Raw genomic sequence first — 13,094 nt, 5'->3', positions numbered from 1 at the left:
TTACACAAATAACATTTTCATATGCCCCTGAAGTACAGATTTCCTGAGTTCCTGTTCTTCAGTTCTGTAGTGTGGGAAGGAAACAAATTTTAAGAAGTCACATTAGGAGAAATGAAATGATATTAAATGATATTAAATTAAATGAAACTCCTGTACAGGTGCAGATGCTGTAGTTAAGCAGCATCAAGGAGTGCCCACACATCTGCACTCCAGTGCTCCACAACCTTCTCCCTCTCACTCTTTGCCTTTCTTTTTTTCAAGTCTGTCTATGGAGCCAAATCTCAGCACTTTGCAAGTGGAGATGATACAGAGCAAATGTTGAGCAGCTGCTTCATTCTGACTCACTTAATAAAATTATTTGTTTACATAAGGAACTACCAACACCTCTTTTTTTTCCATGGCTTCTCTACCCCTTGTCTGAACTTGTTTAAAATTCTGGGGAAGAAAGAGGGGCTAAACTTTCTAGAAACCAGTTAAAACCACTTCTGTCTATTAGCAGATTCTCACAATAGTTTTCACAGCAGTTTTTAAGGCACACACAGTTCTCACAGTATTTTGGGGTTTGGTTTAGGTGGCAGACCAAATCCAGTCATGGTGTGATGTGAAGGTGGTGCCTGCAGATGTTCAGTAAAATGCAGGAATGAAAACAGTTTGCCTTTCTTTTCTCATATATACTTGTGTACCTGCATGTGGTTTCTGACATGGGGGTCAAGGAGAAGAAGTTGATTTCTCCTTGGAAGTGGTGCCATGGAGTTTCCTCACTGCAGATTTAAAAAAGCTTTTCCCAGTGCTTTTCATTATTCCAGTGTGAGAGCAATGCTCTGTGCTTCCCCATGCTGGGCTGCTATTTCTAGGGATTTGGTCAGGTGTTCAGTGGTACTCACTTATATTTTAAATTTCAGTTTTTGTATCTAGCACAGTTATTTCTGCTACAAGGTTTTTGCCTCACAGGAAATACCTGATGAAAATGTGTTTCTACTCATATTTCCTAAATCAAGGTGGAAAAAATGCTCTTTAGGAGAAGGAAATACTTTTTTGTTGGTACCAGTTACTCGTCTTGAAACCTCAGTCATTTCTTTATTCAAAAAGAAATTCACTTGTCATCTCCTGGTGTGCTTTGCCAGTCCTTTGGTTATTCTGGGTCATTCCTTACCTGACACTGAGCCAGATCCATGGAGCTGGAGCTATTCTCAGGCTTCTCCTGTGGTTTTAAACTTGGTGTTGATACCTGTAAAGCCTTCAGAGAGCGGCTTTGATATCAGCCTTGCTAAAATCAGAAGTTAAAATGAAATTAGCACTGTCCTGGAGCCTCAGGCTGCAACAGGGAATGCCTGGACAGCAGCGACTCCGAGGCTCAGGAAATTCCCTTCTCTCCTGATTTCCACAAGGTCTCTGCTCTGGTGCAGTGGGATGGTGTGAGTTGATGAGGTTCTGTTTTCATGCTGCCCTGAGGATTTTATTAAGGTTTTGCTGTTCTGAGCCTGCCTGGCCTCCTCCAGCACTGGTTCTGCCTGGGGTTTCCCAGTTCACCTGCACTGGTGAAATGGGGACAAGGCAAAAATGAGCAGAGGGAGAGGTTGTCCTTTGCAGAGTCTTTTCCTACAGCCGTGGATGAGAAAAATGACTCATTTTTCATTGTATGGTTCTCTTTGATGCACAAAGAGAAGACTTGGGCTTGTTTGATCTGAAAAGCTCTTCTTGCTTTATTCTAAAGTGCCTAAAAAGGCGTCAAACTTTAGCAGAGGAAGTTTTATGTAAGGGTCTTTTAGTCCTTAAGATTTCTTATATCTTGCAAAATATCCATGGTGTTTAATGTTTCTTCTCTCTGTAATACCACAAAAGGAACAGTGTAAAAGAAGTGAGAGGACATAGATTTGAGAGAAATAAATGGTGAACAATCTGCTGCTGACCCAATAAAGAGGGAAACAGATGAAGGAAAGGAAAAATAGACATGTGAAGAGAGCTGGCAGAAGGAGGTAGAATAAACAGCAGTGGAAATAATTTAATTTGTTTGCAATTTACATTTGCATAATTTTTAAATCCCAACATTTTGAAAAGAAGTAAAATTTAGGCTGTTCAAAATACACAGAAGTTACATTTGGGAAAAAAAAGCTGTGATTTTTAGTGGATCTTGAGAATTTGATTCTATCAAGCCCTTTGAGAACTTTATATTTAAACAGCTGCTCCTTCAAATCCTCTTGTATGGGCTTCTTGGAGTGGTGTACGTCAGAAATGCCACTGCACACAGCAAAACACAACAGCCTGAGAATCATCAATGCAATGATAAATAAATAAAGGGAGTGATAGCTTTAACCACAACTTAATTTTTTATTTCTTTTTTCCTTTCTCGCTCCTCTGAGTTGAATCCAAATTCTGAGTAATTGCTTGTTGTTGTTGTCAATATTTTCAGGGTAATTGCCTAAGTGTAGCTGTTTTCCTGCAGTTAATTCCATTTTTCCTTGAAAATGAGGTATTTGTGTGTGGAGAGAATTCTTGTCAGAATGGAAAAGCTATTACTATTTAGAGCCGGAAATAATTAAAGGACTATGAGCAGGCATTGTCTTTAATTCCAAGTGTTGCAATAAAAGAGAATTGTTAAGAGTTTATACTCATGTTCATTGTGTTCATCATTATCTTTTATTAAAATGTTGAGGGTTGTCTTGTTACAGCAGTTGCAATATGATGAAAAAAGCTACATCTGTGATTTAAAAACAGCAGTAATGTGATGGAGCTGAGGAGTTGGGATATAGTTTTACTCTTTAAAACTGTGTGGTTTTTTGGTAGGGTGGGTTTTGGTTTGGGGTTTTTTTTTGTGGGGGGGGGTGTTTTTTTTCTCCTTTAAGAATCAGTGGAAAACCAAGCAGCTGTTCTCCACTTGGTGCTGTGCTTGAGCATCTGAAACCTTTTAGAGCAAATCCAGTCAAAGTTTCCAGCATATTGTAAACATTCCCTAACCCTCGCTCTAGGGGCCACAACGTGGAGCATGAACAGAGGGCTGAAAAATGTGGTAGCTTTGTTTAATAGTCTCACTTAAAAGCAAAAATAAAGTGTTCTATTAACTATTTACAGCCTTTCATTTTCTTTCCCCCCATTTCTCTGGAGACCTACTGGCAATAATGAAATATGTATTGAAAGGAAGGCTCCAGTTGTACAAAAAAAAAAAAAAAGTAACAGTTGATTTTTAATCCTTGGCTCTGGGACTGTTACATCCCTCAAGATGGTTATAGAGATATCACATGACATCTTTTTAGTGATAACAGCTATGAAACTGGTTTGATATGGCACACAGCTTATGAAATGAAAAGTGTTGCCTTGTGAGGTGAAGAGCATTGCTGTATCATGCTGTAGCACTTCATTAATTGCTGTAAATTGCTATTCTAATAATTAATGTAATTAATGATTATCAGGGTCACATTGACTAAATGAATATAGAAATAATCAGCAGTAATGGCAGAATTGTCCCCTTGTTTCTCCAAAGGCTTCCCTCTCACATCCCTGTACAATGCCCAAAACATTGATAAAATGAGAAAAGCTTTCAGTTGGCTAAGGAAAGTCATACAGATGATTGAATTCAATTACTGATTGTTAAAAAGCATGAAATGTTTCAGGTTGTCACCTCCTTTGGGTCACTTAGAGACAATCTACAAAATAGTACAAGGGAAAACTTTGTTCCTTGTTGTTGCTCGATGATTGTGATCACTCTACTTCAATTACATCATCTTAATTTTGCTTTTACTTTTTATGTACTTTGTACAACTCTCTTTGGGCTTCAGCAGCAGTACAACCAACCTTCATGGAGGAGCTGAAGTTGATAATTCAAACAGTACTTTTAAGGAAAAGAAAATTGTGACAGTCCATGTCCTCTTGGAAGAAACCAATGAGCCAAGGAGACACTCATGGTTCCCCAGAATTAATTATCTTTATTATCTACTATAACATGAATATTATTAATCTGAATCCTGAACTAACCAATTATTTTAACCATAAAAATAGTTACCTTAAGTCAGTAGAATGACAGGATGAATTCTGATCCCTTGAACCTCCTTAAGAGTCCTGGCAGTTCATCCTCGACGTCTTTGGTTTGCCAACCACTGTTGGCTCTGTCACTCTCCACACAGCCTGGGCTGTGCTTTGTTAGTGTTAAGTGATTCTCCTTGCCTGGCTCTGTCCTGTCCTGGTGATTTCTCACATAGTTTGTCCTTGGATGGTTTATTTTATTCGCCCCCCAGCTCTCAGTGCCACAGTGCTGTTCTCTGATCTCAATCTTTGCCTTTTCTGCTCCTCTTCTTTGGGTACCTCATGAATCTCTTTGCTGTCTGTGCTGGCTCTCTGGGCCACCTTTTAATTACAGACTTGTCTCCCTTTCCTAAGCCATTATCTACACCTGTCTCTCTAATTCTCCTCTCCGTGTTGTCCTTGCTGAGGTTTAGCTGTGGTCTCAGCATGGGAAAGCCGTGACTATTTAATCTCTGTTCTAATCCTCCTCCCTTGATAACTGAGCCTCTGTGCTCTTTCATATATGCAGTGGATCTAAATCTTGCAGACAGTTTCTGCAGTCTGGAGCAAAATTACCAAGTTTTCCTTTCCAGCCACATTTACAACACTTGCCCAGCCTTTTAACCCACATCACATTCATCATTTGGCAGTTGCTGTTTTATTCTGTTTGCACAGCACCTAGCACAACAGTGCCCTGTCATTATTGTAATGAGAAATAGTTATAATAATTATTAGTGTGTTTAACCAATGTCTAGTTAATTTGTGAGCCATTAATTTTGAATGTAATGCATTATTCTTATTTCAGTGTGATACTGCACACGTGGAGTATTATTTGCTCCAAATTCATTAATAGCTTTAAGGAGTGATTTAATTTGTTAATGTTCTCTTATGATTTATTTAAAACATAAGTACATAGTTTAAAAAAATAATTGTATTGTAAATATCTTCCATTGTTGGAGCTTACTTGAAGGAATGCAGACCAGTTTTTGATATTAAACATCTCAAATTATGCAAACTATAAACAATTTATAAATGGGTTTGTGCTTTTTCTCATAAAGACAAGCTCATCTTATTTTTAAAATTGGGGAACACTTTATATTTATTTCTTGGCTTTATATGTTTGGCTTTATTTCTTTGAAATGATGAAACAAGTTAGAATGCTTTCTAACAACTCCGAAATATTAAAGTGCCCAGGGACAGGATAGGGATGATGTTTTGAAGGCAATAAATATTTCAGCTTCACATTTCAGTCTTTCTTCTTTGCTGCTTTGATCTGGCTTTGGTTTAGTTATCATTCCGCTTGAATGACTTCACACTGTCTCTCTTCCTCTCCACACCAAAAAGAAGGAGTGTTCTGCACATATTCCATATGCTTGGCATGGGAGGGGAGCCCTGCTTGTTCCTCCTTGTTTGTGGGAATCCTGTGCAGAGGGATGCTCCAGCCCCAGCTGGGATGGGTGCAGTTAGACCCAAAGTTACTGTGCTAAAAACACAGCAGGAAAAGCAAAATTGATTTTTTTTGTGTGTTTCACAGATTTGGCATTACTACTGAAGCGTTGTTCTGGAATAATTAACTCATTATCCCCTTCTTTTACTCATATGTGGTATTTTATTGAACACATTATTATGTAGTGCAATATCTCCATGCCAGAAGTCAGGTCAGAGGGGCTGTTGCATGGAGTGGTTTTCACCGATTGTGGCACTAAAAATTGGTAGCATGAGTCTTGCATTTGGCTATAAAATTAATTAATGAAACTGCTGCAGTTTTGTGGAGTCCTGGCAGTACTGGGGCATCTCCATGTGAAGGACTCTCTGGAATCAGGAGTAGGATCATGGGTCTGCCAAATTTCCCCATGTAAAGTCAAATGTATGTGTCTGAACACTGGATGGGTCCTCATATCTGTAGACACTGAAGATACTAAGGTGAAATTCCTGAATTTGGTTTTGCATGGGAAATTTGGGTATGTTTTGATGCAGTTTGTGTTTTCAGCTGCACAATTTGCTGTGTATTATGTAAGCAATTGTGATCTCCTTTGGAAAAGTGTTTATATAGGGTTTATTTTAGGGTTTTTTGAATCTAAACAAATTGTATAAATGGCGATAACAGATTTTGTTTCAGCACATATTAGTGAGAGTCAATTTTTTATTTCTAATGCCATGGAATAAAAAGGAAGGTGTGTAGAAACAAAAATATACTTCTTTAGCTGCCTTCCAGCAAGTGAATAGTTCACAGTTTGGTGGGGACCAAAGTAATTTTCCCTCAGAAGTATTAATATTTAGGAAAGAGAGGAAAGAATGGGCAAAGACTTGTGTGAGGACAGCAAATATGAATACATAGGATTAGAGTGTGTGTAATATGGGAATGGCAGGACAGCGTGGCCTTTCCCAGCAGGATCTCAGCATCGTCAGTGGGGCTGCAGGCTCAGCCATGACTCTGCTTTTCCCATACCTCAGCCTTCTCTCACTCCTGTGATTCAGTTTTAAGGAGCCCTGTGGGAAGTGGGGAGTTGGACTCAGTATGGGTCCCTTCCAACTCGGGATATTCTGGGATTCATGATTATCTCCAGGCATAAACCCGGAGTCATAACAACCTGGGAGAGACTTAGACAAGGGATGGAGCCTGTCCCTCTTGTGGAGCACATCAGAATTTGAGTTTCAGAAGCTTATTCAGTGGCAAAATTTAACCTTACAGAAATTCCTTTTTCTGCTTCTGTTCCCCAGTACAGCTGGGATTCAATGGACTGTGCTGCCAGCAGGTTTTGAAAACCTGGAGAAGAATATAATTTAATTTGTGAATTAAAGCCTGGTATTATTTTATAAGAAAACATGAGGAGTTTCACAGTCTGTTACTATTTTCCATGTCACTGAAAATCTCTCTAAACAGCACACAGGGAGCTTGGGTGTGGATTTGCTCCTGGGATGTGGAACTCTGTCCTCGTGCAGCCGTGGGGGTTCTGAGTGTGCTGGCACTTGGTGACCCAGCCAGGTGCATCTCCTGCTCCTTGTGCTGCTGCTGAGCCCTTGCTGTTGTTCAGGGGATACTGGGAACCCTCCAGGAAAGTGTTGATTCCTCCAACATTTGCTGGGACATCCCAAATTTAATTAACCTTTCCTGTTAAGCCCTGAATTGCCCTACGTTTCATTAGTGCAGTGCTGTAAAGTCTCACTGCATTCAGTTGTTACCTCTTGGAAGACATTTTACAGAGCAAGGCAAATATTTATGTTTAAGCATGAAGAGGAAGCACATAAGGTGTTTGTATTTCCCATTTATCAGTGCACTTCAGGGTGCTGATTTCTGAAATTGAAATTCTGGACTTCACAGTCAACTTTTCCTGAGATGGTTTGGGTCGTGTAGGACTCCTAATTCCAGTGCCATGTTCTTTATACACTGAAACAAAGGGAATTTTTTGCTTTTTAAATTGGGGGCAAAGAGTAAATTCACCCTGTTTTTATATTCAGGCTGGCTGAGCTTTAGGGGATTTAAATGATGTAATTGTATTGTATTGGGCCCCACAACTAGTCCAGCTGAAAAAAATAATCTTCAAAGTGAATATTTTAGTGCTTCATGCAAGGCACATTGCTTGGTGTCTTGGGAAAAAAAAGTGAAGCTTTTCTTATATTTGTGAACCGAGGGCCATTGTTGTACAGGTTTTCTAAGCTTCTGTACAAATCTGAACTGCACAAAAAAATAGAGAGTGCTGGCTCTCACATCCTTAAAAATGAAGTTTTTTTCCTGCTTATAATGAGATGTTGCATTTATTCATGGGATTAAGTCCTTAAAAGAAAGGAAGGTACATAAAACCACATTCCTAGAAGTTTACATCATAATATTTCAAAATAAAAATATCTTCCTAAGGAAGAAGATGCATAAATTTGGAGCCTCACTAAGAACACGAGGACTGATGTCTTGTCCTTTTATGTTTAGATTTGTTGTGTTTCCATCTGACTGGACCAAGGCTGTTGTCCCAGTGTCTTGTGACATGTGGATGTGTTTGAATAAGCTTTGATTTTTGGTTTTGCTTCCAGTGTGGAGTGGAATTATTAGGTGTATTTTGCAGGGAGGGAGATTTGTTATCCAGGGCCCATTGCTGATTTATGGATCTTTGGGAGGAGAAGTGGACGCTTTCCCCTCTCCAAGGTAACAAATGTGGGCAGAGCTATTACATATTCTTCTTTCTGAGGTAGATTGTGTTGTGGGAGAGAGCAGCGATGTGCTTAATGTAATTCAGTGTCCAGCAGCTGTAAAATAAAAAATATCTGTATTCAGCAGCTCCCTGGAATGTGGGATTTGGGGGATAACTGAGCCAAACAGCAGGAGCAGATGGATAACTGACCCATCAGACATTTTGATGCTCTGGAGGTGTCATTGTTGTGTCCATTCTGAGGAATCCTGAAGGAGTTTTGTGCTTGGAATTTGGATCTTTTGGCTCCTCTGCAGAAGGAATTTAAATATTAATATTTTGCTGTTTGAATTTGGATGGGGAAAGAAATGTTGATTTTGGTAGTGATTTTTTTTGCTGAGTAATTTTTGTTATCTCATGAGTGGGGAATGTGGTGGCTTAGATTAACACAGATGTGCTTCCCTCTCAAAGGAGTGTAGAAAATGTAATCAATGAGGCTGTAGAAACAAAGCATATCTGGAAGGGTGATGGATGCTCTCTAGAAAATTTGAAGATAATTTGCACAGGTCTTCTAAACCCCAAAACAATCATCACCATAACTGTGATACAGGATTTTGTTTCTGCTGGGGAAGAACGGTATTTTCCTTTTTATGTAAAGAGAAGAGCAGTCTCCCTATTCTCAATTATTCCATCAACTGTGAGTGAGGCACCAAAATAATATTTTGACTTTTTTTTTTAAATATGCATCATGAAAAAACCCTCTAGAAGGAAACAGCAATGTACTGACTCAGGGCTTGTGGCATTTCTTTGATCTCTTTGCTAATGGAATTACCCTGCTCTCCTGCACTGCAAACAGCCACTTTGTGAAGATGTAGGATTATGTTCTTTGTCCTATTGTCAAAGTCTGGTCTGCAAACCACAGAAGAGGATGTGAATACTGTAACTTTGGGCTTGGCAGCTTCCTGACCTTTCTGAAAGGCTCTCTCAGTGCTGCAGCTCCTCCAGTGCTGGCAAGGTGACAGACGAGATGAATGAGCTGGGCTTTTCCGTCTTCTATGTGTCAGATTCTTTGTTTTATATGGAAATAATTTCTGTCAAAATGGGAAATTTATCGTGAGGTACTTCCTCTGCCTGGAAAATGAAAATGTCAGCCCCAGGTCTGTTTGAATGTGTCTTCTATTACAAGCCATGGGTGGAGCCAGCTTTGTCCCTCGATGCCACCATCGTGTTCTCCAGTGTCTGAACACAAAGTCAGGCAGCTCTGCTGACCTGTGGGAATAGGAACGTGTCACAAAAAGTTAATAACAAAACCACTGACAAGTTAATAAAAGTTAGTAATATTTGAGGAGTCACATCAAAATTTCAGAAATACTTTAAAGCTACCCAATTTTTTGTCTGTTTTGTGTCAATATGTCTTTGTCTTTTCATGTGTCTGTGTATATGTGAATGTACATAAAATATTACAGAATCATTACTATTGATCTACCACCCAGCCTGAAGAAACCCAGCCTGATTTCTATAGATGTATCAGGTTTAATATGTCAAATAGTGTAGGCTGTTGATATGAAATATCTTTGCACAGAGATTTAACATCTGTCAGTACTGTAAAGGCTGAATAGACATCACAGCATTATGGCTTTCTAATAGATTTAGAAAGAACCACATGTCACATATTACCCTGCTTTGCATTTTGATTTATGACAAGCAGGGAATAATCCTGTACCTTGTCTGAGTGAAGATGGCGCTGGGGTAATTTTCTTGTTTGTTTTTATTTTTTGAGGGGTTTTTTGTTTGTTTTTTTAAAATATGGAAAGGCAATCATGCTAAAAAGAGTTTAAGCATTGGGAGGTGTTAAATCTAATTTAATGAAATCTAACTTGTTATTATTTATGCATAATTACTATTATTAAATTTTATTAATTAGATGAGATTAATAAAGGGGGTTCCACAGTGGGTAGAGAGCCATTGAAGTGGAGAGAGGCTTTGAAGGTGGAGGTTTTGTTGTGAGCTGTGGACGCTGTGTTTGGGCGTGTGAAATTCAATCGGAGAAAGCGAAAATAACTCCGGCCTTCCATCGCCTGCTTCAAAGCCCTGCAAAGGGAAGTTGGGCAGAAGCTGGGACAGGAAATTGAAATCTGAATACTATTTTAAACTGATCGGGTTAAAGGCCTCTCTTTTACACCAGCACACTTGTTCTTTTATTTGATACTTGAACTCTGAAAATTTTCTGTGACTTTCTAGGGAGAAGGAGGAGCAGCTGAGGCGGGTGACGGAGGTACAGAGGCTGCAGGCCCAGCAGGCAGGCGCTGCCCTGGAGGAGTTTAAGCGGCAGGTGGAGCTGAACTCAGAGAAAGACTCTGCTGAAATGAAACAGCGGGTGAGGAGGTCACAATGCCAGCCTTTCTGAAACTCTGGCGCAGTGGGATAGCGGATTCTGATCTTATAATGCCAGAAACATGCTCCACTTGAGAGTGCTACATCAAAATCTCTCACAATGTAGTGTCTTTGCAGCGAGTCAGAAAGGGATGGTGGCGGGTGTTTCATCTTTCTGACAAAGCCAGAATTGTCATTGTTATAAAGATTTCTGCAGTTATGATACTGATTAGGGATTTTTCAGGAGTGAGAGTATAAAGTGTTAGTTTATACACCCTATGGAACAACGCTTGTCATTTCCCACTTAAATGTGTCTCTTCCTACTCTTTTCCCAGCGACTCTGTCCTCCATTAATGAGCTCCTGTAATCAGTTTGAGCCCAAACAGGGGCAGAGCCATGGTGGCTGCTGGCAGTCATGTGCAGAGGATGGAAAAATCCACTTTTCTGTCCCTGAAAATCAGGGATTTTACTGGCTTAAATTTCTTACGGAGCAAACAGTAGTTAAAGTGTTCTCCTGGGAGTTTATAAAAGCAGTCCAAGGAGTGAAATGAGGAACAAGCAATAGGTGACCAAAAAGAAGGGGAAAGAAGGGATATTTCCTTAATTCCTCGTGTGGTTGAGATCTCCAGACAGAACTCCAACTTGTAATTCTGGATTACAAGTTCCAACTTCACCTTCCTTGACCAAACCTCGCTGCTGGCAGGAGGGTGCTGCAGGCTGGGACTGGAATGGGTGGCTGAGTGCTGCCTTAGGACTGAGGAAATTCCCTTTTTGTTGTTCTCAAAGTTTTTGAAAACCTTCACTGCTGATATTTTTAAGACCCACACAGACAGAGGATAATAGAATTTGGAAATTAAAAAATAAGCAAGGACAGACTTATAAAAGCAAGATGTGTTCAGCAAACCAGACCTACAAGGGCAATGCAACAAATCCTACAATTTTAATCTGACATTTTCTGTACTGTGTGACCCTCCTGCAATTTCTTCATGATGACTTAAAACAATATCCTAATTCTGCTCCAGAAGGAATGTTGTCTAATTCTAGAAAGGCTAATAATAATTTCATTCACTTAAAAAACCTTCAGCAAATAAAACCAATCCGAAACATAAGAAAGTGCAACAGAATTTGGAAAAGATAGTCAAATGTAATTTTAAAATGTCAGTAAATTTCTTTCAGAATATTGCTGCATTCTGGGAAATTCTGCAAATCCATTTTGCTGTACTCCATGTATCAGCCAGAGGTTTCCCTGCTTGGGTGCTAAAATTTAGAAATATTGAATGATATTGTACAGCTGAGTGGTTCTGTTCTACAGGAACCAAGGTCCAAGGAAATACATCAGAGGAGCACTGCTGAAGCTCTCTCTTCATAGCTCTGGCCTTTCTCCTTCCTCTGCATCCACATACTCTTAGATAAATCCCCCAGTTCATTGAAACACACTGGAAAATTCCATGTTTTGTGGAGAGGTTGGATGTATTACTTACAGAACAACTGCAGTAGCCATAGCAACGCTGTCCTTTTATCTACATTAGGAATACTGGGCTTTAAACCCATTTTTTGTGTGAGATAAAGTTAATTATGGAGATAAGTAGGATGGGGTCATTATCAGTTGTTGCAATCAATATTTGGTTCTTTAGTTTGGCTCTATGATAATATCATTTATTTTGCCATCTGCTTCCTATTTTGTCAAGCTTGTGATTATTAAGAGTCACCTGATGTCCACTGCTGGGTGAGTGGCACGTGTTTAACTGCAAAATCTGCATTTTTTCCAGTAGTAACTGAAAAAAGAGAAATAATACATAGACTATGTCATGGTACTGTAGATCTGGGGTTTCCTGGGTTTGGCAAATAATGATCAAGAGCCTTTGTTGCAGTTGTTGGAAATAGATGAACGTGACCTAACGAACAAACTGCAGAAGCCAGTAGATTTAAAGCATCTTTGCATATGGTTTTACTATTTCACTTTTTAGAATGTTTTTATTCTCTTTAAAAAAAACCCCTCCTTTAGTGCAGTAACAAGATCTGTTATTTTTCTGAGTTTTATTGACCTGAGTGAAATATAGCCATGGACATGCAATTCGAGTAAGTTTGGAGCCGGAAGAAAATTATTCATAAAACATTGATTGCAGTCCCTTTTCTTAATGGCAGATAGTAGCAATGAGGTTCAGGAGCTGCTTCCTCACTGCTCTCTTTTTCCACTTTCTATTTGGCCAACTGCTCCTACTTCAGTCCCTTCCTTTCCTGCTGGAGTACTCTGCAATAAAATTCTTTTCCCACTCCGAGTGCTGCCTTTTCTCCTCCTTCCTGGCTGGGGAGTGATGTCCAGGCCAATTGGCACAGACATCTGTTGAACACTGAGCACTCCCTCAGGCCAAGCAGGATTTTGGCTTGTGGTTCAGAAATTCATGGATTTCTTCTTTTTGTGGAGCAGATGGGCTTGTGGTCCTTCAAACCCCTCCACTTCTTTTTTTCTTTTTAGGGACACCGTTTATTCAATGCTTCTGTTGGGATCTAGATCTGAAAGTCATTGATGAGTGTGCACTGCAGCAGAGTTACATATATATATTTATATATATTCCCTTGGAAACATGCCTGATGTACAGCTAA

The 13,094-nt window shown here is 39.5% G+C and overlaps 1 protein-coding gene across 3 annotated transcripts in view; it reads left to right on the top strand.

Moving 5' to 3' along the window:
* CEP112 (centrosomal protein 112) overlaps positions 1-13,094 on the top strand; it is a 159,611-nt gene that overhangs the window by 49,224 nt on the left and 97,293 nt on the right. For all 3 annotated transcript variants that reach the window (XM_058852388.1, XM_058852387.1, XM_058852391.1), the window contains exon 18: positions 10,359-10,494. In XM_058852388.1, the coding sequence (XP_058708371.1) occupies positions 10,359-10,494 (136 nt within the window). The remainder of the gene's footprint in view (positions 1-10,358; positions 10,495-13,094) is intronic.

The sequence above is a fragment of the Poecile atricapillus genome, chromosome 17, assembly GCF_030490865.1.
Source record: "Poecile atricapillus isolate bPoeAtr1 chromosome 17, bPoeAtr1.hap1, whole genome shotgun sequence".
Taxonomy (NCBI): domain Eukaryota; kingdom Metazoa; phylum Chordata; class Aves; order Passeriformes; family Paridae; genus Poecile; species Poecile atricapillus.
The sequence above is the reverse complement of the archived record's forward strand: the minus strand, read 5'-3'. Positions and strand labels throughout refer to the sequence as shown.